This window comes from Saimiri boliviensis, chromosome 18 (assembly GCF_048565385.1).
Source record: "Saimiri boliviensis isolate mSaiBol1 chromosome 18, mSaiBol1.pri, whole genome shotgun sequence".
Taxonomy (NCBI): Eukaryota; Metazoa; Chordata; class Mammalia; order Primates; family Cebidae; genus Saimiri; species Saimiri boliviensis.
The window spans coordinates 47,803,279-47,831,056 of NC_133466.1; the positions used below are offsets into that span (position 1 = coordinate 47,803,279).

The following is a 27,778-nucleotide window of genomic DNA, read 5'->3' on the forward strand; positions in this document are numbered from 1 at the left end:
TTTGTCAAAAAATGTAAAACAGAAACAACGTAAGAACAATTTATGCCTTCTTAAAAAACAGAGGTTAAGATCAGGAAAATATTTAAAAACAAACTAAGCAAAGATTATAAAAGTTTTCAGAGTAACAGATTTCAAATCATCAGAATCCACATCAAGTCTGAACGATGCTGACATCTCAACAGGGCTCTTCCTGGTGTTCGAGGAATCTGCAACACAGAGATGCAAGGGTTACTGGGGAGGCACAGAGGTGGAGGGAGAAAGGGCTCCCTAGGATGGCTGTGCAGGTCTCAGAGAGCTTCTCAGGCCCTGCAAGGTGACCTTGGGCCCCTGAGCTCCCCACAGTCAGATCTACTCAGATGCCAAGGCACTGAGCCCTCTGTGCTGCTCTCTTATGAGGGGTTACCTGTCCACAGAGAGTGTTTTTAAGTGTCATGGAGGAAGAACTGAACTTGGGCACGCACATGGGCACCTTCAGGGGGCTGGTTCCCCAAAGAGTAAAATAGACAGAGAAATGGGGGAATTTCAAGGACTCCAGGATCAACATGCATAGTCTCATGCCTCTGAACCCTAGAAGGAGCAGGTCTCATGACACAGGGTGGAGGGGTCACCCTGCCTTGTCACCCAGATCCTCTGTGCCATCCAGACGGAAGAGCTACACATCAAATATGCATAGCTTCCTGGAGTACATCACTGTTACTGCCTAGTAAGACCTGGTCTTTCTAACATTCCCAGCAGACCTGTCTTTGTATTGTAATTTTTTTTTTGAGACAGTCTCAGTCTGACCAAGCTGGAGTACAGTGGCATCATCTTGGCTCACTACCACCTCCACCTCTGAGGTTCACCATGTTGGGCAGGCTGGCCTTGATCTCTTGACCCTGTGATTTGCTTGCCTCAGCCTCCCAAAGTGCTGGGATTACAGGCGTAAGCCACTGCACCCAGCCTGCATTGTCATTTTTAAAATCGTGATACTTTGTTAAGACATAAATTTCTCACTTTAGCATATTCTAGCATAAAAGGGTTACAGAAGACATCCATTTGAAAGAGTAAAAAACAGTATATATATACACACAAACACACATTCATATGTGTACCTTATTTCAAGATTGGAAAATGTATTTTAAAAACAAAGGCTCCCTGAATCCCTCCCTCAACCCCTCCCAAGTGAGCATGGCCCTGAAATGTCTTCAGGGCTTTGCTTTGCTGGTATCTGACACAGATACAGAAATGTCAGTGCTCAAACCCCTGCTCTCTACATATCGAAGCCTCCCACCTCATCTTGAAAAAGAAAGCAATGAGGTCACCCCAGGCCCCTAGGGCTCCACAGAAGCTGAAGGACTCCTGGGACTGATCATATCTCAATGTCTCTTGGATTTTACCATGTTCACTGCTTCATGCCAGGGCCTACTGAGTGCCTGCTGGCCTGCAATACTGGGCTGGGTGGGCTGCTTGCTTGTGTGACAAGGAGCCTGGGAGTGCCTCCACTCCTCTCACACCTTTCCCAGGAGGTCTGAACCAGGGATATTCATGGTCAACCCTACTATCTCCTCAGAATGAACTAGTGATGCTCCCTATTGGCTTCAAGGGGCTGCGAGGACAGAGCTGGGTCCCCCCAAATGAGATGCTGGTGAGTTTAAGTGTCACTGCAGACAAATAACACAGTGCACAGCCCTCAGAATCCCACACATGGTGGCCCCACCAGCACCTCAGCATCTCCCTCACTAAGCAGCCTGTGGAGGGCTAAGCCCAGCAGGCTGATGCTATGGAGTGGGTACCTGTTCCTGGAGGACGTTCCCTATGGAGTGGGTACCTGTTCCTGGAGGACGTTCCCTATGGAGTGGGTACCTGTTCCTGGAGGACGTTCCCTATGGAGTGGGTACCTGTTCCTGGAGGACGTTCCCTATGGAGTGGGTACCTGTTCCTGGAGGACGTTCCCTGTGGAGTGGGTACCTGTTCCTGGAGGACGTTCCCTATGGAGTGGGTACCTGTTCCTGGAGGACGTTCCCTATGGAGTGGGTACCTGTTCCTGGAGGACGTTCCCTGTGGAGTGGGTACCTGTTCCTGGAGGACGTTCCCTATGGAGTGGGTACCTGTTCCTGGAGGATGTTCCCTATGGAGTGGGTACCTGTTCCTGGAGGACGTTCCCTATGGAGTGGGTACCTGTTCCTGGAGGACGTTCCCTATGGAGTGGGTACCTGTTCCTGGAGGACGTTCCCTATGGAGTGGGTACCTGTTCCTGGAGGACGTTCCCTATGGAGTGGGTACCTGTTCCTGGAGGATGTTCCCTATGGAGTGGGTACCTGTTCCTGGAGGACGTTCCCTATGGAGTGGGTACCTGTTCCTGGAGGACGTTCCCTATGGAGTGGGTACCTGTTCCTGGAGGACGTTCCCTATGGTGTGGGTACCTGTTCCTGGAGGACGTTCCCTATGGAGTGGGTACCTGTTCCTGGAGGATGTTCCCAGGGCATCCTTTACTTGCCTTCAGAGGTTTCTAACTTATTTTACAAATGTCCAAAATGTTCTGGGCACACGATCTGGTGCTCTTCCTGGGCTTCCTGGTTTTCCCGATGAAACAAGAAAGTGAGCATGGCCATGAAAAACACAGGCACTTGTCTCCTTCCTCCTCATCATCCTGCAGGCTGAACTCTCCACTTTCATTTTCCTCCAGATTCATTGTTGCTCTTCTTGCAGGTTTAGAACTTTCTCCCACCTGGGAGAAAGAGAACAATTGCGCATGTCCACAGATACCTGTGCAGGACACTGTGAAGGAAGTGTCCAGAGCAGATTCAGATGTCACTGGGGGGGGGGTCCTCCAGCAGGGTGGGGTCCAGGTCTTCTGATCCCCAGCCTGGCTCCCTCCCTGGACCCTGTAGGGTTGTTCAGCAAGATTCAAAGCTGCAACCTGGGGGTCAGTAAACAGAACAATGCCAAGGCAGTGGGCAGGAGGGTTGGAGAGGGATTTTATCAACACTGAAGACCCAAGGACCTCAACTGTGGATCAAACCAAGGCCTTCAGGAGAATAATCACATGACAGGGAAAGAGGAAAAGGACCAGAGCTAAAAAAAAAAAAAAAAAGGAGGTCGCGAGTCAGAAAGAGGGTAAGAGAGGAAGAAGATATAAAAAAGAGATAAATTACCTGCTGATGGCTGCCTGCAATGGAGTCTATCAGTTCTGTGAAGCAAGTATCAGAGTGTCCAGAGAAGCAGCAGTGATGAGGAGCCATAAGAAGGAAAGGTGAGACTTAGAGTTGGGAGAACCACTGAGACCCCACTGTCTTGGAGCTGTGGAGCCAACCCCAAAGGTTCTGACATGGTCATTTCTAGAGCCTTCTCCACAGCCTGCATTTCCTCTGTGCTATGAGGGAGGGACCACTGACTTCCCACATACTTTTCTAGCCCTCACATTCCATAACTGAGGAAAAGGAGGGGAAACCATGTCATTCTGTTCCTCCAAGAGGCAGCCACCCTCTTCACAATGTTGTGTAAAATGTGGAATTCCCTCCTCCTCCGCCTGTAGGGCCTGTTTCTGTTCTCCTCATCAATCCCATTGCCTTTCTCTCTGTCAACCTCCACCAGTCCTACTGCTCTCCAAGACAAGACATCAGAATGAAGGTCAAGGCTGCATTGTCAGGCCCTCCAATAAACCTGTGGATCGCACCCTGGGTCAGCAGCACCTGCCATCGGCCTGGGGTTGTGCTGGGGCCTGTGGAAGGTGATGATGTCTGATGTCACAGTTAGAGTGGTAGAGTGGCCGTTCCATGTCTGGAATGGCCTTAAAGACTTGGAAAATATTCATCCCTCAAAAGAATCCCAGTATCTTCTGAACACTTGGAAACAATGGACCAGAATTTGAGGTAAAGCCTCTTGCCCAGTTGCCTTAATCTGCAGGTGAGGCCAGCAGTTGTCAGCACATAAATGAGAGGCCCTCTCAGGGTTTGCCTGAGCTATGCAAAGACCAGTAGGGAAGGTACCTGGCAGGTCTGACACAGAGAACAAGCTGGGTCTGACTGGAGTGTGGGAAGCAGGTCAAGAATGTGGGCCAGAGAGGAGAATGTGACAAGACAAGTGACCCCTATGCCAGCTGCCCAGCAGTTTCATCCTGAGCCCAGTTTAGTCCAGGGACTAGGCTACAGGAAGAGGGAGAGCCACTGTCTACAGAAACACAGCAACCCCTCCACACAAAGCCCCTAGGATTCCTGCCAGCCACTGAGGGCCTTGAGCAAAAGCTGGCCTCAGGCCTCTCAAGTGAAAACCAATTCCGTTTTCATTCAAAGCCCAAGGATTTGGAATTGGATAAGACTGGGTGAGGAGTGGAAGCCAAAAATGTGCTCAGTCATGTGTTTTGCCCTCAGGACCACAGGGGCACACGTAGGAATCCCAGAGGAAAGATTCTCTTTGCCATCCAACCCAGGAAGCACCCTTAGAGCAGGAGCAGATGGTGAGGACAGTACAGGAAGGTGTTGGTGCAGGTTCCGAGAATGTAGAGAAAGAGAGTAGACTCCTTTCACCTGGCACATGTATGAAGGACGTTGTCTTCAGAATCACATAGCGCCTGCGAGGGGCTGTGTCCCACCCCACACTCAACTTTACATCTGCATACTAATCTTCTGTTCTCTATTCACAAAGCGCATGAGAACAAAACTCCTACGGCTTTCTCATTAAGATACGAAACAAACTAAGTCAGAATTCTCCGCCTATTTTCCTTTTATGCTTATTGACTTCAGAGATCCCATCCTAGGCTTCAAAACAAGTGTAACCCAACTGTCCCCAAGAACTCTCTCTCACTGTTCAACCCTGGAGTGTTGGTCCCTCCCTGATAAGTCTGTTTCCTCCTGGATAGATTCATGAGCCCATGTACAGACACACAAACATCAGCACTGCTGCTCTGTCCACTGTGATTGTCCCTGGGCTCTGTGAACTTGGGGGCCTTTATGAAGGCACTGCTCACACTTGTGAGCCTTCAGATGAGACACAGGACATGAAATAATCTCTTTCAACTGTTCACTGACACTGGCTCATAGCATCTCTTACTTCCAATCTGAGAACCCTGAGATTCCAGCCTTGATGCACAGGCACTGAGTAAGGTGAGTGCAGTGAACAGATCCTGGGTTAGACTCAGCAGCTGCTTCCCAAATGATTGTGGGAGAATGGCGATGCTCTCTTAAGAGTAGACATTTGGCAACTAGTCATTGTAGCATGGCTCTTGTGAGAAGATTACAATTTTTTTCATTTATTTAAATATGAATGGGCACATATGCCACTGAGGACCACACTGGAATGCACAGGTCTAAACCCAAAGATGAGGAAGACAGGACTCTCCCCCCAGTGATTCCTGGCAGAGTGGTTGCTGCTCTAATATGATCATTCATGGATGGGTACTTCAAGGGCACACGAACAAGCTCCAGGACCCCTGTGTAGCGCAGGGAGGCCACAACAAAAATAAAAAGCCTGGTCCACCAAAGGAGAACTCATAAACAGAAAAAAGGGCATCTTCTTCAAGGGGAAAACCTGAACCAAAGCAGCCAGAATAGAGATGAGGAGGATACTTCGTTGACTTCAGAGACAACCCTATTCTCCTGTAGCCTTGGATCAGAACCCACTCAGGTTTCTTGATTACCATGAGAAAGAACAGACTGCAGAATATGAACAGGACACTTTTTCACACTTGTGCTGGATCTCAGCAAACGAGCTGTAAGCATTGGAACATTACTGGAGGCCAAGATCGGCTGCCCAGGGCTGAGCTCTGGAATGAGAAGGCATGATGAGGACATAGTCCCTGCCCTCTCAGTGACTAGTCATGGCCAGGATTCATCCACACATGAGTAAAACCAAACAAATTTTGGGACTAATAATTCCAAGGCTATCTCAGAGAAACAGGCAAACTGATATATTATAGGTCACACAGGAGAGCTGCAAGGACCATCTGGACTCTGGAGCAGCATCTCTCCCTTTGCTGAGCTCACCCTGCACTGAAGCGGGGTCCCTTCTCACTTCCCCTGCAACTAGGGTGGGCAGGTTCCCTGCCTGAAAGCTAACACTCTATTCAGTCACACATGATTCTGGGCCAAACCACACTTGGTCAACAGCAACTACACAGGGACTGGCTGTCAGGTGACTCCCAGAAGCAGGTGAAAAGTAAGAGCTGCTCTCTGTCCCAGCCACAGGGAGATCAGGCCTGGGAACTACTCTGTGTCTGGCCTGACCATGAAGTCCAACCCTGCTGATCATATTCTCTCTGGGCCAAGTCAGATATTTCAGGAACTCACTCCTGTTCTCTGCCTTTCATTAATTTCTGGTGGTGCCATTGCCATCAACATAAAGAAAAATAGAGAAGACAAGAAAAAAGAATGTAGCACCTCTGTCCAGGGTCTTAGGAAGACTGCCAGACAGTGCTAAATCCAGCTTTGAAGTCAAAGTTCAACTCGTTCTCCCTAAGTCAAAATATGAACATCCCGGTTGAGCCCAGGTGATGATGGTGAACTGATGCATATAATCAAGATAAAGGCAAAAATTACAAATATATTCAACCACATTATGCAACTGCTGAGGTATTTCATGACCACCAGGACTGCCTTACAAGAACTCCTGTGACTGGCACACACAGTGCCAGTGACTGCAAAAACATACCAACTGGTAAAGACCATCAACACAATGGAAAAAATCTCATCAACTAACGAGCAAAAAAATCAGCTAGTATCAAAATGGCAGGATCAAATTTACACGTTAACAATGTTAACCTTAAACATAAATGGGCTAAATGCCCCAATCAAAAGACACAGACTAGCAAATTGGATAAAGAATCAAGACCCATTGTTGTGCTATATTCAGGAGACCCATCTCACATGCAAAATCACACATAGGCTCAAAATGGAGGGATGGAGGAAGACTTACCAAGCAAATGGAGAACAAAATTTAAAAAGACAATAAAAACAGGGGTTGCAAACCTAGTCTCTGATAAAACAGACTATAAGAGACAAAGAAGGGCATTACATAATGGTAAAGGGATCAACACAACAAGAAGAGCTAACCATCCCAAATATATATACATCCAACACAGGAGCACCCATACACATAAAGCAAGTTCTTAATGACCTACAAAGAAGCTTAGACTCCCACACAATACTAGTGGGAGACTTAAACACTCCACTGTCAATATTAAACAGATCAACAATGCAAATCAAAACCACATTGAGATACCATCTCACACCAGTTAGAATGGCGATCATTAAAAAATCGGGAAACAACAGATGCTGGAGAGGATGTGGAGAAATAGGAACACTTTTACACTGTTGGTGGGAATGTAAATTAATTCAACCATTGTGGAAGACAGTGTGGCGATTCCTCAAGGACCTAAAAATAGAAATCCCATTTGACCCAGCAATCCCATTACTGGGTATATATCCAAAGGATTATAAATCATTCTACTACAAGGACACGTGCACACGAATGTTCATTGCAGCACTGTTTACAATAGCAAAGACCTGGAACCAACCCAAATGCCCAACGATGATAGACTGGATAGGGAAAATGTGGTACATATACACCATGGAATATTATGCAGCCATCAAAAACGATGAGTTCACGTCCTTTATAGGGACATGGATGAACCTGGAAACCATCATTCTCAGCAAACTGACACAAGAGCAGAAAATCAAACACCGTATATTCTCGCTCATAGGCGGGTGTTGAACAATGAGAACACATGGACACAGGGAGGGGAGCACTACACACTGGGGTCTGTTGGGGGGAAATGGGGGAGGGGCGGGGGGTGGGGAGGTGGGAAGAGATAGCATGGGGAGAAATGACAGATACAGGTGAGGGGACGGAAGGCAGCAAAGCACACTGCCATGTGTGTACCTATGCAACAATCTTGCATGTTCATCACATGTACCCCAAAACCTAAAATGCAATAAAAAAAAAATTAAAAAAAAAAAAAAAAAAAAACAGATCAACAAGACAGAAAATTAACAAGGATATCCAGGACTTGAACTCAGATCTGGACCAAGCAGACCTAATAGACATCTACAGAACTATCCACCTCAAATCCACAGAATATACATTTTTCTCAGCAGCATATCACACCTACTCTAAAATTCACCAGGTATTTGGAAATAAATCACTCCTCAGTCAATGTATAAGAATGGAAATCATAACAAACAGTCTCTCAGACAACAGTGCAATCAAATTAGAACTGAAGATTAAGAAACTCACTCAAAACCACACATCATGGAAACTAAACAACCTGCTTCTGAATGACTACTGGATAAATAATGAAATGAAGGCAGAAATAAAGATGTTCTTTGAAACCAATAAGAACAAAGACACAATATACCAGAATCTCTGGGACACATTTAAAGCAGTGTCTAGAGGTGGATGTGGGAGAAGAGAAGCAGGCACAGGAGAGAAATAGGGAAGAAAGGGAATCAGGGCCTTTGGTTTCTAGCTCCAGGCCACCTCGTAAACATGGACTAGCCACTCTCAATCAGCACACCACACAGTGCAGGCTGTGTCCCTGGCCCCTTCTTAGGGCTCCTCTTTCCTAGTCTCACCTGAGCTCACATCCTCTTATTGATTCCTGCCCAAGTCATTTCCTCCTCAGAATCGGTATGTGCTGCTGCTCTGTATATCATCTCCTTTAGAAGATTTTGCACCGAATACGAAGCAACCTTTCTTGAAAGAGGAGATTTAATTCTAGCCAAGATTTTATTAACTAACTTTTTGTTATTAGGCAATTAAAACAAGACTTGAAAACACTCAACTATCCTATCATTTAAAGATGACCCCTACTTAGCATGTGATATTTGTTCTTCCACTTTTCCTTTTCAACACAATGTGTGTGCATCATGGAGTTCACTGCTGCTCATGCTCACATTGACTCCAGCACTGAGACAGTCCGTCAGGTGAGCAGTGCAGAGGAGGGGCATTGATCCTCTCCAACCCAGCTCTGCATGTGATTCCAGCCAGGAAAATGGGACCAGGCTAACACCCAACTTGATCCTTAAGGTTTTAAAATATACTATGTCTTGGGATTGGGTTCTACTGAATTTCTAAGGCTTGCAGTTGTTATCTCTTTAAATATGATAGAATATGTCACTAACTGTTCTCAGATTTTGAAAAGGAGCTGAGGAATGACTCCACCACTGTAGGCCAAAAGCCTCTGAACTCTGTATGTTTTACATTGACAATCACACTAAAGCCCACTGTACAATGTACCTACTCAAACAAACCCTGGGCAACTTGACCATTCAGACCATCCAATAATGATCATTTCTGGGATCTGAATAGGTTTGCATTCTTCTGCATGCAGATAGAAGTGCTGGAACAACTTGGCATAGTGAGGAATTATGCTAAAGCACACCACAGCTGACTGTACAATATACCTACTCCAACACTGAGTTACACAACCATTGAGACTATCTAACAACAATAGACAGTGTTTGGGATTTCTATACATTTTCATGCTTTCACGTGCACCCAGAGATGCTAGGACTCCCTGGCATAGTAACAAAGAATACCAGGGCATGATGATGATTCCAGTGCAGTAGAACATAGCATCATCTTCTCCCCCACTCCTGAGTTCACAACTGTCTGTTCCATTGAGGAGATAAGAACATAAATTGTTCACCACTGCATCATCTCTGAGGATGGAAATATACAACTACTCTTCACATTCAGCTGTGGTAGAGGATGAAGGGGCTCATTTATGAAAAGTGCAGTGGTGATGAAATTTGTTTTTAGAACGTTAATCTTTGTGTTGTGCATTGCACATGTTTTCTGGGCAAAAGCACACACACTCTCAAAGACATCCACAATCACTCCATGGAGACCCTCTCCCTTAAATCTCCTAACCGTGATGCACACCATCCTATTCCATCTAAATGATGCTGCTGCTTCCAGAAACTAGAGATCATCTCAAGTTCTTTAATGGACCCTCCATCTTTTTTACACCAAACTGCTCACATCTCATTTCCAGCAGGAAGCTCCAACCAGATTTGTTTTCCAGCAAATGTAGACTAGAAAGTACCACCTTTGTCAACACTAAGATTTTTCTTTAGCAAAGGGGTGACCCCAGAATACATACCATCAACCGATAAAGACGAGTTCCCCTGTATTTAGGAAAAAAGCAAAAACAAAACACTCTGAGGGTCAGGCATGCTGTGTCTTGTGTGCAAAGGTTTTGTCTTCACTTGGGGACATTACAAAACCAGGTAGGAAATATTGGTGGAGACAATAGCTCCAATGCCTAGGAGATGTTTGTGGAAAGGCACAATGTTTTTGTCCATGATGCCATGATGTTTCCACCTTATTTTCATGCAAATTCACTTTTTTAAATAAAAAGTATTTTGCCTGAAAAAATATGCTTCCTGCCACACAGTTTGTAAGGAGCTGTCAACTTATGGATGCCATCTTGAATCAGTACTTAGTTGGAAAAAAACTCACTTTGCATTATCCCACCAAGAAAGGGTCATCTATAATGTATGGTGTAAGATTACCATATTCTAATTAAAATGAACAATAAAATACCCATTTCAAAGAAAGAAGACTTTACCTTGTAAATGGCTACAAGTTGTTCTACCGAGTTTATCCCAGGAAGGCTTACTGTTGGAAATAATTCTGCAACTAGAAAACAGAGTAACAATCAACACATTGGTTCCACTGAAGGAGCCACTCTGGTGGCCTTGGGTGCTGTGAAGAGGGTGCTGCAGGGAAGCATGGCCTGCCATGTGTGGTGAAGCTGAGTTAACAGCACAGGCTGAGCTGCTGCTGGCCCATCCTGCTTGGTGGTAAAGGCAGGCAAATTGGATCATGAGAAGAGCCGTGGACAATGAAGCCTTGGTCCTCTAGCTAAAGCAAGCTCCTCAACGTGAGATAGCCCATCTCAAGCAGGGCACACCACACAGGGCAGGCCGTGCTTCCCTGCAGCATTTCAGGGCTCTTCCTTCCTAAACTGACCTGAGCTAAATTGCCCTCCCTTTGTGATCCCCTCAAGGTCATTTCCTCCTCAGGATCCACATGTGCTACTGCTGTGTCCCTCTTAGATCATTTTATACTAGATAAAAAGCAACCTTTCTTCAAAGAGGAGACTTATTTCCAGCCAAAATATTCTATGTATTCACTAAACTTTTGTTTTAAAGAAGACTAGATCAAGACTTGAAAATACTCAATTATCCTACCATGATCTTGCTGGCACTGACTCCAGCACTGGGACAGTGCATCATGGGGGGCAGCAGGTGGGAGTTCTGACCCTCTCCAACCCAGCTGTGCAGAAGATTCCAGCAGAGATGAGTACCAGGATAACACCCAAGTTTTTCCTTCAATTATTTTTTGAGATGGAGTCTTGCTCTGTCACCTGGGCTGGAGTGCAGTGTTGCAATCTTGGCTCCCTGCAACCTCTGCCTCCCTGAGTCATTGGGACTACAGGCACATGCCACCACACATGGCTACTTTTTCTATTTTTAGAGACCAGGTTTCACTATATTGGCCAGGCTGGTCTCGAACTCCTGACCTCATGATCCACCTGCCTCAGCCTCCCAAAGTGCTAGGATTACAAGTGTGAGCCACTGCACCTGGACTTTCCTTCAGTTCTTATTTGGTGCTGTGTCGTGGACGTGTGTGCTGAACTGCAGCATATGTAGGGCTTGTGGTGATTATCTCATTAAATAACATAATATGTCTGACTATTTTCTGCTTTTGACCAGGAGCTGAGAAAATAATCCAGCACTGCAGCCAAAATCCTGACCTCTCAATGTCTGTTTTCCACTTCTGACCACACCAAAGTCCACTGTAAAATGTACCTATTCCTACACTGATTGGGATTTCTAAAGGCTATCAAACTTCCATATGCACACCTAGGTGCTAAAACTCTCACACATAATGACAGATTATACCAGAACTATGTGATTACTTCGTAGTAGTAGCCCATGGCATGAACCTTCCACCCACTGCTGAGTTCACCTCTGCCTCTTCCACTGAAGAGATAAAGAGCTTGGCAATCTCATCTCTGCACCATCTCCATCTGATGACTGGAGATACTGAACTTACCTCCAGCTACAGATGTGGTGGAGGATATATGGGCTGATTTACATAAGATGTGCAGTGGTGATGAAATTTTTGTTTACAACATTCACCTTTGTGTTGCACATGGAAACATGCTTTCTGGAGAAATGTATACACACTCCCAAAGACATTCACAATCACTATACACGGACTCTCACCTTATAACCCCCATCTTGAGGCATCCCGTTCTATTTCATAAAAATGACACTACAGCTAACAGGAACTATGGAGGAGAGCCACCACTCATCAGTACATTCTCAATTTCTGCCCAAATCGTGTTTTCCAAAAGGAAGCTCCAATGACAGTGCCTCTCCAGAAAACACAGGCAAGAAAGTGTCACCTTTCTCAACGTTAAGGTTTTTCCTAAGCAAAACGGTGATCCCAGAATACGTACAGCTCCACTTGCCAAGTGAAAATGACTCTTCCTGTATTAAGAGAAAGAAAAACACTGAGGGTAAGATGATGCTGTGTCCTGTGTACACAGGTCTTTTTCCTAACTGTTCCTAACAGGTGCTATTAGAAAACCAGATGGAAAATTGTGGTGGAAGCTACAGCCCCAAACATAAAGCCTAGAAAACACTTGTAGAAAGACACCAGCTTTTTGGGCAGGATTTTAAAGTTTATTTTGGGTGTAAATTCATAATTTTCAAGAAAGATTTTCTCCTGAGGAAAATGCTTGCTGACATAGTTTATATGAATTCTCATTTTACATTTTCCTACCTAGAAATTCACTAAGTCATCTATAATGTACATCGTAAGATTCTCATGTCTTTATTCAAGTAAAATAAAAAGAAACGTAGGAAAATAAAATTCCCTTTCAGACAAATGAAGAACTTACTGTGACAAGCGAGAGGAATCTCTGTAATTGTTCCCTACGGGGACATGCTGCTGCAGGATACTCTTGTTGATCTAGGAGACAATAGGGCAAGTGTCACCACACGTATTCTACTGAGGAAATCCCTTGGGTTGTATTGGGTGGTGTGGACATGAGGCTGGCTTATGATGAAGGTGAATTACAGCAGACGGAGCTGTAGACCCATCCTCCTCATCTCACTCTGTTGCTCAGGCTGGACTGCAGTGGCAATGACCTAGGCTCACTGCAACCTCCATCTCCCAGGATCAAGCGATTCTCCTGCCACAGTCCCCTAACTAGCTGGGATTACTGACACCCACCACCACACACAGTTAATTTTTGTGTTTTCAGTAGAGACGGTGTTTCACCATGATAGCCAGGCTGGTCTCAAACACCTGACCTCAAGTAATTAATCCACCTCAGCCTACCAAAGTGCTAGAATTACAGGCATGAGCCACCACACCCAGCCTGTTCTCTGCTTTTAAACAGGAGCTGAGGACTAACCCAATCACAGCAGCAAAAGCTTGTAACCTCTCCATGTGTGTTTCACATTTCTAACCACAGGAAAGTCCACTGTAAAGTTTACCTATTCTAATCCTGGGTTATGTGACCATTAAGACCATCCCATAATGATAGAGAGTGCTTAGAATTTCTATAGGCTATTGTCCTTCCACATGCACACCTAGGTTCTCAAAGTCACTGCTAGGGTGATGAGTTACGCAAGGGCTGTGTGATGAATGCAGTATAGTAGCCCATAGCATCAACCTTCCATCTATTCCTGATTTTGCACTTCCCTCCTCTATTGAGAAGGCCATGAGTTTGGAAAATTTATCTCTGTACAAACTGTATCTGAGGAACTTACCTTAAGCTACAGCTGTGGTAGAGAATGAATGGGTTGATGTACGTAAAGTGTGCATACATCAACTATTTTAAAAATTAATACTTGTGTTGTACTTTGAACATGCATAAAAATTCCCAAGGACATTCACAATCACTGCACATAGACTCTCTCCTCCACACCTCCTGAACCTGATGCACACCACCCTCTTTCATGTAAGCAACACATTTCATGAAAACACTACAGAAAGATGGTATGATTCCTTACCAAACTCAGTGATTTTTATACAAAACTGCCTAAAACCTGTTTTCTGTTAGGAGTTTCAACCAGAGAAATTCTCTAACAAAAGCAGGGTAAAAAGGGTAATCATTCTGAAAAGCAAAGGTATTTTCCTAGCAAAAAAGTAATCCCTGGGAGTGAAGGCAAGAGGGAAAAGATCATTAGTACAAATACCTAGTGCATGCGAGGCTGAAAACCTCAATGATGGGTTGATAGGTACAACAAACAACCATGACACATTTATACTTATGTAATAAACCAGCTCTTTCCACACATGTATCTCACAACTTAAAACACACACACACACAGAAGGTAGGATAAGGTGGCTAATGACTGTAATCCCAGCATATTGATACAATACTTACCTGCTTGCTGCAGTCCTGCAGCTTCCTGTAATGACAGAAAATAAATTGCTGTGAGCATCAGACCATGCTGTGCCCTGACTTTCCTGCACTTGGTGACATTAAAAAACGAGACGGAAACCAGTGTTGAACCAATGAAACCCAAAGGAAGAACAGAGCACACTGACTCATGCTAAAGACAAGATTTTCTTGGACGATGTTTCCTTCCAACCAGGTTGTTTGGCCATTAAGTGATTTTAGTCTCCAAAAGAAAACAAACCTGCTAAGGCAAAAAGCTTGTGACCACACAGTGTGTGGTTGATGCTGTAATTTTCTCCCACTGTCTTGAATCGAGCTTCACTCAAGAAGACTCTCGCTCAAAACTCCCCCAACCAAGGAAATTCTGTAAGTCATCTACAATTTATATGGGAAAATTCCCATATCTTATGTAACATTTTCTGAAGCTAATTCAAGAAAATAAAGTCAAGAAAGCAATTGTTTAACTCAGACACATTCTGTGGCCTGCCATTTATATCCCATTGTACCTTGTCCTCTGCAGTATCCACGGAAGGGTCCTCCTGCTGAAGAGCAGGCCCTAGAAGGATGCAAAGTGACTGTCAGTACCTGGTGGTGTTGCTCATTAACAACTCAGCGGCCTGCTACAATGTGAGTAGAGGAGGAAGGTGGCAGGAAAATGACAGGAACAGAAAACAAAGGAAAACAGGGCCTTTGGGTTTGTAGCTCCAGGCCACCTGGAATAGTCCATCTCAAACATGGCACACCACACAGGGCAGGCTATGTTTCCCCGCAGCTTCTCAGGGCTCCTCCTTTCTAATCAGACCTTGGCCATCTTGCCCTTCCTTCTTCACCCCTTCCAAAGTCATTTCCTCCCACAATTCACAAGTAGTGCTACCCTGACTATGACCCCATCTACAAGATGTTCTACATGATAAGGAACAATCTTGATTCAGATAAAATATTACATTCTGGTGAACATATGTTATTGTTTTTATTTATTTTGCCTTTCTAACAATTTTTATTTTAAGAGATAACAGTGCTATTGTATTTATTAACCCTTAGTAAAAACTTAAACCAAAATATGAAAATATTCAATGATCCTATCATTTGAAGAAAACCCCTATATAGCGTATGGTATTTGCCTTTCTACTCTTTATTTTCATCACCTTATGTGTGTTAAATGGGGTCTATTGCTGATCATACACTGGCTCCAGCACTGGGACAGCCCTTCATGAGTGGTACAAGGTGCGATGCTGATCCTCTCTAACCCAGATGTGAAAAATCTAGCTACAAAAGGACCACCTGTCAGGCGGCTGCCAAAAGCTATTCTTTGTGCAACCAAAGGGAGATCAAGCCAGGCAACTACTCTCAAGTGTCTGCCCTAACCCTCAAGTTTATCCCTGCTGATCATGTCCTCCCTGAGCTAAGCTGAACATTTCAGGAACTCACTCCTGTTCACTGTCTCTCAGTAATTTCTGGTGGTGCCCCTGCCATCAACACACAGAAACATGGAGAGGACAAGAAACAAAGTAGCTCCTCTTAACAAGTTCTTAGGAAAAAGGCCACCATTCAGGCCAGCCATGAAGTCAGGGCTCAAGTCCGCCTTTAGATAAGGCTTGAACATTCCAGAGATGCCGAGGTAATAGTGTAGAACTCACTCTCCTGGTGTTACACCTTGGCTTCCCCTTCACCTTCATGGCTTTGCTGCCCTCACGCCTTCCTTCTATTCCTCTAAATCAGGTGTCCCCAAACTTTTTACACAGGGGGCCAGTTCACTGTCCCTCAGACCGTTGGAGGGCCGCCACATACTGTGCTCCTCTCACTGACCACCAATGAAAGAGGTGCCCCTTCCTGAAGTGCGGCGGGGGGCCGGATAAATGGCCTCAGCGGGCTGCATGCGGCCCGAGGGCCGTAGTTTGGGGACGCCTGCTCTAAATCATGTATCTTGGCAGGCCCAGGCCAAGGCCACAGCCTGCTCTCTCTGTCACAGAGCAACCTGGGCAGCTGTCTATGAATTATACATCCACAATGTTGCTAACTCTGATCTCAACCGTTAATCACTCACAGCAGAAAGCCCACCGGGTACCAAACAACAACAACAATAACGAAACAACAACAAAAAACAAAAGCTAAGGCTATTCTAGGGATTAAAGAGGACTCAGGGGAATTGGGTTATGAGGAGATGGCTTCTGAGGTTAACAATAAGCATTTTAAAATCACAAAAGCCTCAGTGTTTTTAATTGTGGGATAAGTACTGATACCTATACAGCAATGAAATTCGATTTATACACAGTAAGTTTCCACGAAATGCATACTCCAAGAGAAAAACTCAAGCTGTACTTTGGCTCAGTTGATATTCACATTTAACCAAAACCCACTGCTTTCCCTTGTATTTTGCAAGGGCCTTGAGAGGCAAACAAGAACCACTGTGAAGATTGAGTTCAACGGGGACCTAATGCAGCCTCTGGAGTTTCACAGCTGCGTTTGTTTTCACCACCTGCAATGCATGACCACCCTCCATCATGATAGGAAGGCAAGTGCTCATCGGGCCTCTCAGAGCCTGTGTAAACCATGTGGTTCCCTTTTCCTGTTGCTGGGTTTCTAAGCGGAACACACAGCAACAACTAGGCTAAGGGAGAAAAGGCAGAAACTCTAGATAACCTGGCACTATTTATTCTGAGACATGTTAGCTGATGGGCATTACGATGCCTGAATAAATAAAGTTGGGGTGATTTCACCCTAACCCTGCTTGCAGGCTCCTCTCTTCTCAGTTTCCCACCAGAACTGGCCACAGCATGAGGCTGTGCCAGGGTCTAAATGCACAGAAAGGAGCCCCGGCCCACTCTCCCTGCTCAAGATGGGCCATGGATGATCAATTCTGAGGGACTTGGTAGAAAAGGTTTGTGAAGCATGGAAATGGCTAGAGTGAGCCACTGCAATGCCAGGAGGAAATAGGAAGGCCTGTAAACAGGTGAGGTTTATTTGAGAACCAAGTAAAGCAGGAAATTGACAATGAAAAAAAATAAAATAAAATGAGCGGAGATCCTGGCACGGTTCTGCTTTTTGGTACACTTTGAGAATTGGCCTGGGTGTTGACAGAACTTCTTTTAGGTTAATTAAAGTGTCCTTTGCATGCAATCAATTGCACACATTGTAAGCTTACAAGTTGATTTTTTCCTGTGCCTATAGTAAGACTGCAATGGTGATGAAAATTCCTGTGGAGAATGTGAACACTAGTAAATCTGGGAATCTATATGTATGAAAACCAACACACACAACCCAAGACACAGGGACCATGGCACCACATGAATTCACAAAAGACCTGGGCCAGCCCCATGCACAGGACTCCACCCCACTTTCACAGAATGCAGTTGCTCCCGGGACTTCAGAATGTGGTCATTGTTTCTTATCTGGAAAAATCATTTCTCCCACCACTGCCCAAGTTCTCATTCACAACAGGAAGCTCAACTCAGGAAAGCCAGGGAGACACTGCCACATTCCTCATCTTCTGGATGACTCATCAGTATGACATTGGTTCCCCGATACTTACCAGCTTGTGGCAGTCCTGCAGCTTCCTGTAATGATAGAAAATAAATTGCTACAAGCATCAGACCATGCTGTGTCCTTACTTTCCTGTAATTGGTGACAATGAAAATCAAAATGGAAAATAGTGTACAATAATAGAAAACCAAAGGAAGAACAGAGCACACCGACTCATGCTAAAGACAAGGTTTTCTTGGACCATGTTTCCTTCCAACCATTTTGCTTGGCCACTAAATGATTTTAGTCCAAAAAGGAAAGCATATCTGCTATGGCAAAAAACCTGTGACCACACAGTGCATGGTTGATTCTGTCATTTTCTCCCACTGACTTGAATCGAGTCTCAGTAAAGAAGAGACTCTCGCCCAAAGCTCCCCCAACCAAGAAAATTCCCTAACTCATCTGCAATTGACATAGTAAAATTCTCGTATCTTATATAAGACTCTCTGATCCTAATTCGAGAAGATAAAGTCAAGAAAGCAACTGTCTCACTCAAGACACATCCTGTGGCCTGACAATCACATCCCATTGTACCTCGTTCTCTGCAGCATCCATGGAAGTGTCTTCCTGCTGAAGAGCAGGCCCTAGAGGATGCAAAGTGACCATCAGCAAATGCTCATTAACGATTCAGGGCCATGTCATGATGTGGGTGAAGGAGGAAGGTGGCAGGAAAATGACAGGAGCAGAAAAGAAAGGGAATCAGGGCCTTGGGTTTGTAGCTCCAGGCCACCACAATGTGAAACATTCCATCTCAAACATGGCACACCACCCAGGGCAGGCGATGTTTCCCAGCGGCCTCTCAGTGCTCCACCTTTCTAATCCGACCTGAGCCATCTTGCCCTCCCTTCTTCATTGCAAAGTCATTTCCTCCCACAATTCACAAGCGGTGCTGCTCTGGCCATGGCCCCATCTACAAGATTTTGTACTTGATAAGTAACAACCTTGCTTCAGAAACAATATTGCATTCTGGTAAACATAAGCTAATGTATGTATGTATGTATGTATGTATGTATGTATGTATGTAAGTATTTATTTTCCCTTTCTAACAGTTTTTATTTTAAAGGATAACAGTGCTATAGTATTTTTAACCCTCAGTAAAAAGTTAAACCAAAATACAAAAATATTCAGTGATCCTATCATTTGAAGATAACACCGACTTAGCATGTGGTATTTGTCTTTCCACTCTTTGCTTTCATCTCCTCATGTGTGTCACATGGGGTCCATTGCTGATCATACTCACACTGGCTCCAGGACTGGGACAGCCCTTCGTGAGTGGCACAAGGTGGGACGCTGATCCTCTCTAACTCAGCTGTGCAAAAGAACCTAGCTACACAAGGACCACCTGTCAGGTGACTGCGAAAAACTATTCTTTGTGCCACCACAGGGAGATCAAACCAGGCAACTACTCTCAAGTGTGTGGCCTAACCCTCAAGTTCATCCCTGCTGATCATGTCTTCTCTAGACTAAGTTGAACATTTCAGGAACTCACTCCTGTTCACTGTCTCTCACTAATTTCTGGTGGTGTCCCTGCCATCAACAAACAAAAACATGGAGAAGACAAGAAAAAAAGTAGCTCCTCTTAACAGGCTCTTAGGAAAACGGCCACCATTCAGGCCAGCAATGAAGTCGGGGCTCAATCTGGCCTTCAGATGAGGTTGGAACACTCCGTCCACGCCCAGATGACGGTGTAGAACTCAATCTCCTAATGTTGCACCTTGGTTTCCCACCCCCGACCTTCATGGCTTTGCTGCCATCACTCCTCCCTTCTATTCCTCCAAATCATGTTTCTTGGCAGGCCCAGGTCAAGGACATAGCCTGCTCTGATAGAGCCCACTGGGCGGCTCTCAATGAATTCTTAGAGCCCCAATATTGCTAACTCTCATGTCAACCTTTAATGACTCACAGTAGAAAGCCCATTGTGTACCAAAACTCAACAATAACAACAACAACAATAAAACAAAATTTAAAAAAGCAAAGGATATTCTAGAGATAAAAGAGGAATAGGGAAATTGGGTTATGAGGAGATGGCTTCTGAGGTTAACATGAAACATTTTACAATGGCAAAAGCCTCAGTGTTTAAAATGTGGAATAACTACTGATGCCACGGTTCCACCAAATGCATACTCCAAGAAAAAAACTCAAGTCATACTTGGCTAAGTTGATATTAATATTTATCCAAAACCTACTGCTTTCACTTGTTTTTTGCAAGGGCCTTCAGGGGCAATCAAAAGTCAAGACTGGGTCCAACAGGGGTCTCATGGAGCCTCTGAGGTTCCACAGCCATGTTCCTTTTCTAAAAACTGCAATGCATGACCACCCTCCAACCTGCTATGAGGAAAAGAGCTTATATGGGCTCTCAGATCTTGTGCAAACCAGGTGGTTCTCTTTTCACATTGCTGTAGCTTAGAGCTGAGCATACAGCAACCAGGACTAGGTGGATGGGGAAAAGACCAGAACTGCATATAACCTTGGCACTATCTACTCTGGGCCATTTTAGCAGTTGGGTAGTATAAGGACTCAATGAAGAAAGTTGGGGTGATTTCACCCTACCCTGCTTCAAGGCTCCTCTCTCCTCAGTTTCCCACCAGAACCGGCCAAAGCATGAGGATGTACCAGGGTCTAAATACACAGAAAAAAGGCCCGGTCCACTCTCCCTGCTCAAGATGGGCTGTGGATGATCAATTCTGAGGGCTTTGGTGGAAAAGGCTTGTGAAGAATGGAAATGGCTAGAGTGAGCCACTCCAGTGACAGGAGGAAACAGGAAAGCCTGTAAATGGATGAGGTTTATTTGAAAACGAAGCACAGCAGGAAACTGGGAATGAAGAAAATGAGCCAAGATTCTCACATAATTCTGTTTTTTAGTACACCTTGAGAATTGGCCTGGGCATGGATGCAACATTTTCTGGGTTAATTAAAGTGTTTTTTGTATGCAATCGACAGCACACATCGTAAGCTCCCGAGTTGACCTTTTCCTGTGACTATAGTAAAAATACAGTGCTGATTAAATCCCTGTGGAGAACGTGAATACTAGAAAATGTGGGGATCTGTATGTATGGAAACCAAAACACACACCCCGAGACACAGTGACTATGGCACTGCATGAATTCACAAAAGACCTGGGCCGGTCCCATGCACAGAATCCCATCCCATGTTCAGAGAATGCACTTGCACCCACAGACTGTAGAATGTGACCATTGTTCCTTATCTCATAAAATCATTTCTCCCATGGCTGCCTACATCCGCTTTCACAACAGGAAGCTCAACTCAGCCTGCCTGTCTACAGAAAAGCCAGTGACAAGAGTGCCACATTCCTCATCTTCTGGATTACTCACCGCTATGACAGGGGTTCCCCAACACTTACCGGCTTGCTGCAGTGCCACAGCTTCCTGTAATGACAGAAAATAAATTGTTATAAGCATCAGACCAGGCAGTGTCCTGACTTCCCTGCACTCAAAGAAACCCAAAAGAAGAACAGAGCACACCACTCATGCTGAAGACAAGGTTTCTTGGACGATGTTTCTTTCCAAAAATGTTGCTTGGATATTAAGCGTTTTTTGGTCCCTACCCCCCAAAAAAATTGCTAAGGCAAAAAGCTTGTGACCACACAGTGTGTGGTTGATGCTGTCATTTTCTCCCACTGTCTTAAATCAAGTCTCACTCAAGAAGAGACTCTCACTCAAAACTCCCTCAACCAAGGGAATTCTGTTAAGTCAGTTTATATGGCAAAATTCTCATATCTTATATAAGATTCTCTAATCCAAATTCAAGAAGATAAAGTCAAGAAAGCAACTGTTCCACTCAGACACATCATGTGGCCTGACAATCACATCCCAGTTTACCTCGTCCTCTGCAGCGTCCGTGGAAGTGTCTTCCTGCTGAAGAGCAGGCCCTAGAAGGATGCAAAGTGACCATCAGCCACTTGGCAGCATTGCTCAATGACAATTAAGGGACATGCCATGATTTGGGTGAGGGAGGAGGGTGGAAGAAAAATGACAGGATCAGAAAAGAAAGAAAATCAGGGCCTTTGGGTTTCTAGCTCCAGGCCACCACAATGTGAAATAGTCCATCTCAAACATGGCACACCACCCAGGGCAGGCAATGTTTCCCTGCAGCTTCTCAGGACTATCTGACCTGAGCCATCTTGCCCTACCTTCTTCATCCCTTGCAAAGTCATTTCCTGTCACAATTCACAAGTGGTGCTGCTCTGGCCATCACCCCACTTACAAGATTATGTACTCATAAGGAACAACCTTGCTTCACAGACAATAATACATTCTGGCCAACATATGCTATAGTATTTATTTATTTTTTACTTACTTACTAACTTATTTATACTTCCTAAGAATTTTTATAAGATAATAGTGCTATTGTATTTACTAATCCTAAGTTAAACCAAAATATGAAAATGCTCAATGATCCTATCATTTCAAGAATATCCCTAATCAGCATGTGGTATTTGTCTTTCCACTCTTTATTTTCATCACGTCATGTGTGTTACATAAGGTCTGTGGCTGATCACACTCATGCAGGATCCAGGACTGGGACAGCCTTTCTTGAGTGGCACAAAATGGGATGCTAATCCTCTCTAACCCCGCTGTGCAGAAGAATCTAGCTCAGGAGTCCCCAAACTACGGCCCACGGGCCGCATGCAGACCCCTGAGGCCATTTATCCAGACCCCCGCCACACTTCAAGAAGGGGCACCTCTTTCATTGGTGGTCAGTGAGAGGAGCACAGTATGTGGTGGCCCTCCAATGGTCTGAGGGACAGTGAACTGGCCCCCTGTATAAAAAGTTTGGGGACACCTGATCTAGCTACACAAGGACCACCTGTCAGCTGACTGCAAGAAGCTACTCTTTGTGCCACCACAGGGATATCAAGCCAGGCAACTACCCTCAAGTGTCTGGCATGACCCTCAAGTTCATTCCTGCTGATCGTGTTGTCTCTGGGCCAAGCTGTACATTTCAAGAACACATTTCTGTTCACTGTCTCACTAATTGTTAGTGGGGAACCTGCCATCTACACACAGAAACGGGGAGAAGACAAGAAACAAAGCTGTTCCTCTGTCCCTCCTTTTAGAATAATGGCCAATATTCAGGCCAGCCATGAAGTCACAGCCCATCTCCGCCTTCAGATGAGGCTTGAACATTCCAGTCATGCCCATGTGATGGTGTAGAACTCAACTCTCCTGATGTTGCACCTTGGTTTCCCCTCCACCTTCATGGCTTTGCTGCCCTCACTCCTTCCTTCTATTCCCCTAAATCATGTTTCCTGGCAGGCTCAGGCTAGGCCACAGCCTGCTCGCTCTCTTTCTCACAGAGAAAGCTGGGCAGCTGTCTATGAATTCTTAGAGCCTCAATGTTGCTAATGCTGATCTCAACCTTGAATCACTCACAGCAGAAAGCCCACTGGGTGTCAAACAACAACATCAAAAACAACAACAACAAAATGTAATAAAAGCAGAGAGTTTTCTAGGGATTAAAGAGGAATCGGAGAACTGGGTAATGAGGAGATTGTTTCTGATTTTAGTGAGAAACATTTTAAAATCACAAATGCCTCAGGGTTTTAAAATGTGGGATAAATACTTATCCATACACAGCTATCAAATCCAATTTATAGAAAATAAATTTCCACCAAATGGATATTCCTAGAAGAAACTCAAGCTATACTTTGGCTCTGCAGATACTCATATTTAACCAAAGCCCACTGCTTTCCCTTGTTGTTTGCAAGGGCCTTCAGAGGAAAGCAAGAATATTTCTCTAGAGTGGGTGCAACGGAGACCTCATGGAGACTCTGCAGTTCCACAGTCATGTTTCTTTTCTAAACCTGCAAGGCATGACCACCGTCCATCCTACTAGGAAGGCAAGTACTCACCCTGCCTCTCAGACCCTGCACAAACCACGTGGCTGTCTTTTCTCTTTGCTGTGTTCCTGAGCTGAGCACACAGCAACCAGGACTAGGCTGAGGGACAAAAGGCTGAACCTCCACATATCCTGCACACTCTCTATTCTTGGCCACATTCGTCAATAGGCAGTATAAGGCCTCAATGAAGAAAGTTAGGGTGATTTCACCCTAACCCTGCTTGCAGGCCCTCTCTTCTCAGATTCCCACCAGAACTGGCCATAGCATGAGGCTGTACCATAGTCTAACTACACAGAGAGGAGCCAGGCCCACTCTCACTGCTCGAGATGGACCATAGATGATCCATTCTGAGGGCTTTGGTGGAAAAGGCTTGAGAAGAATGGAAAAGGCTGGAGTGAGCCACTCCAGTGACAGGAGGAAACAGGAAACCCTGTAAATGGATGAGGTTTATTTGAAAACCAAGCACAGCAGGAAATTGGGAATGAAAAAATTAAAATAAGCAGGGATCCTCACACCATTCTGGTCTTTTGGTACACCTTGAGAATTGGCCTGGGCATGGACAGAACATTTTCTGGGTTAAAGTGTCTTTTGCATGCAATCAACTGCAAACATCATAAGCTCCCAAGTTGACCTTTTTCTGTGACTATAGTAAGAATACGGTGCTGATAAAATCCCTGTAAAGAACACGAACACCAGAAAATCAGGGGATCTATATGTATGGAAACCAAAACACACACCCCGAGACACACTGACCATGGCTCTGCATGAATTCACAAAAGACCTGGGCCGGTCCCATGCACAGGATCCCACCTCACGTTCAGAGAACGCAGGTGCACCCAGGGACTGCAGAATGTGACTGTTGTCCATTATCTGGTAAAAATCATTTCTCCCATGGCTGCCTACGTCCACTTTCACAACAGGAAGCTCAAATCAGCCTGCCTGTCTGCAGGAAAGCCAGGGACAGAGTGCCACATTCCTAATCTAGATTACTCACGACTATGACAGGGGTTCCCCAACACTTACCGGCTTGCTGCAGTGCCACAGCTTCCTGTAATGACAGAGAATAAATTGTTATGAGCATCAGACCATGCAGTGTCCTGACTTTCCTGCACTCAAAAAATCTCAAAGAACAGAGCACACCAACTCATGCTAAAGACAAGGTTTCTTGGACGATGTTTCTTTCCAACAATATTGCTTGGACACTAAGTGATTGGTGTCCCAAAAAGAAAACAGACTTGCTAAGGCAAAAGCTTGTGACCACACAGTGTGTGGTCGATGCTGTCATTTTCTCCCACTGTCTTAAATCGAGTCTCAGTCAAGTAGGGACTCTCACTGAAATCTCCCTGAACCAAGGGAATTCTGTAAGTCATCTACAGTTTATATGGCAAAATTCTCATATCTTATATAACATTTTCTAATCCAAATTCAAGAATGTAAAGGCAAGAAAACAACTGTTCACTCAGACACATCCTGTGGCCTGACAGTCACATCCCAGTTTACCTGGTCCTCTGCAGCGTCCATGGAGGTGTCTTCCTGCTGAAGAGCAGGCCCTAGAAGGATGCAAAGTGACCATCAGCAACTTGGAGGAATTGCTCGTTGACAATTCAGAGACATGCATGATTTGGGTGAGGGAAGAGGGTGGCAGGCAAATTTCAGGAGCAGAAAAGAAAGGGAATCAGGGCCTTTGGGTTTGTAGCTCCAGGCCACCACAAGGTAAAACAGTCCATCTCAAACATGGCACACCACCCAGGGCAGGCAATGTTACCCTGCAGCTTCTCAGGACTATCTGACCTGAGCCATCTTGCCCTCCCTTCTTCATCCCTTGCAAAGTCCTGTCCTCTCACAGGTGGTGCTGCTCTGGCCATCACCCACCTACAAGATTGTGTACTTGATAAGTAACAACCTTGCTTCACAGACAATATTATAATCAGGCCAACATATGCTATGGTATTTATTTTTTTGCTTACTTGATTATTTATATTTCCTTTCCAAGAATTTTTATAAGATAATAGTGCTATAGTATTTACTAATCCTAAGTAAAAAGTGAAACCAAAATATGAAAATGCTCAAAGATCCTATCATTTCAAGAATATCCCTAATCAGCATGTGGTATTTGTCTTTCCACTCTTTTTCATCAAGTCATGTGTGTTACATGGGGTCTGTTGCTGATCATACACACAAAGGCTCCAGGACTGGGACAGCCTTTCTTGAGTAGCACAAGGTGGGATGCTGATCCTCACTAACCCAGCTGTGCAGAAGAGTCTAGCTACACAAGGACCACCTGTCAGCTGAATGCCAGAAGCTACTCTTTGTGCCACCACAGGGAGATCAAGCCAGGCAACTACCCTCAAGTGTCTGGCATGACCCTCAAGTTCGTCCCGACTGATCATGTCGTCTCTGGGCCAAGCTGTCCATTTCAAGAACACACCTCTGTTCACTGTCTCACTAATTGTTGGTGGGGAACCTGCCATCAACACACAGAAACATGGAGAAGACAAGAAACAAAGCTGCTCCTCTGTCCCTGCTTTTAGAATGATGGCCGATATTCAGGCCAGCCATGAAGTCACAGCCCATCTCCGCCTTCAGATGAGGCTTGAACATTCCAGTCATGCCCATGTGATGGTGTAGAACTCAACTCTCCTGATGTTGCACCTTGGTTTCCCCTCCACCTTCATGGCTTTGCTGCCCTCACTCCTTCCTTCTATTCCCCTAAATCATGTTTCCTGGCAGGCTCAGGCTAGGCCACAGCCTGCTCTCTCTCTTTCTCACAGAGAAAGCTGGGCAGCTGTCTATGAATTCTTAGAGCCTCAATGTTGCTAACGCTCATCTCAACCTTGAATCACGCAGCAGAAAGCTTACTGGGTGCCAAACAACAACATCAAAAACAACAACAACAAACAACAAAATGTAACAAAAGCAAAGAATTTTCTAGGGATTAAAGAGGAATAGGAGGACTGGGTAATGAGGAGATGGTTTCTGAGGTTAGTGAGAAACATTTTAAAATCACAAATGCCTCAGGGTTTTAAAATGTGGGATAAATACTTATCCCTACACTGCTATCAAATCCAATTTATTGAAAATAAGTTTCCACCAAATGCATATTCCTAGAAGAAACTCAAGCTATACTTTGGCTCTGCAGATACTCATATTTAACCAAAGCCCACTGCTTTCCCTTGTTGTTTGTAAGGGCCTTCAGAGGAAAGCAAGAATATTTCTCAAGATTGGGTGCAACGGAGACCTCATAGAGACTCTGTGGTTCCACAGTCATGTTTCTTTTCTAAACCTGCAAGGCATGACCACCGTCCATCCTACTAGGAAGGCAAGTACTCACCCTGCCTCTCAGACCCTGCACAAACCACGTGGCTGTCTTTTCTCTTTGCTGTGTTCCTGAGCTGAGCACACAGCAACCAGGACTAGGCTGAGGGACAAAAGGCTGAACCTCCACATATCCCGCACACTCTCTATTCTTGGCCACATTCGTCAATAGGCAGTATAAGGCCTCAATGAAGAAAGTTAGGGTGATTTCACCCTAACCCTGCTTGCAGGCCCTCTCTTCTCAGATTCCCACCAGAACTGGCCATAGCATGAGGCTGTACCATAGTCTAACTACACAGAGAGGAGCCAGGCCCACTCTCACTGCTCGAGATGGGCCATAGATGATCCATTCTGAGGGCTTTGGTGGAAAAGGCTTGAGAAGAATGGAAATGGCTGGAGTGAGCCACTCCAGTGACAGGAGGAAACAGGAAAGCCTGTAAATGGATGAGGTTTATTTGAAAACCAAGCACAGCAGGAAATTGGGAATGAAAAAATTAAAATAAGCAGGGATCCTCACACCATTCTGGTCTTTTGGTATGCCTTGAGAATTGGCCTGGGCATGAACAGAACATTTTCTGGGTTAAAGTGTCTTTTGCATGCAATCAACTGCACACATCATAAGCTCCCAAGTTGACTTTTTCCTGTGACTATAGTAAGAATACGGTGCTGATAAAATCCCT

At 45.0% G+C, this 27,778-nt stretch overlaps 1 protein-coding gene across 1 annotated transcript; it reads right to left on the reverse strand.

Annotated features, from left to right (window-relative positions):
- Window positions 1-93: 93 nt before the first annotated feature.
- LOC141582009 (uncharacterized) lies at window positions 94-26,173 on the reverse strand. Its single transcript, XM_074389257.1, has 10 exons — window positions 25,936-26,173; window positions 14,911-14,960; window positions 14,390-14,414; window positions 12,893-12,963; window positions 12,449-12,479; window positions 10,547-10,617; window positions 10,079-10,103; window positions 3,135-3,169; window positions 2,503-2,707; window positions 94-206 (listed from the first exon to the last, which is right to left on the reverse strand). Exons 1-10 carry the CDS (start codon window positions 26,171-26,173, stop codon window positions 94-96), a joined length of 864 nt encoding a protein of 287 aa, XP_074245358.1.
- Between the last annotated feature and the right edge of the window lie 1,605 nt (window positions 26,174-27,778).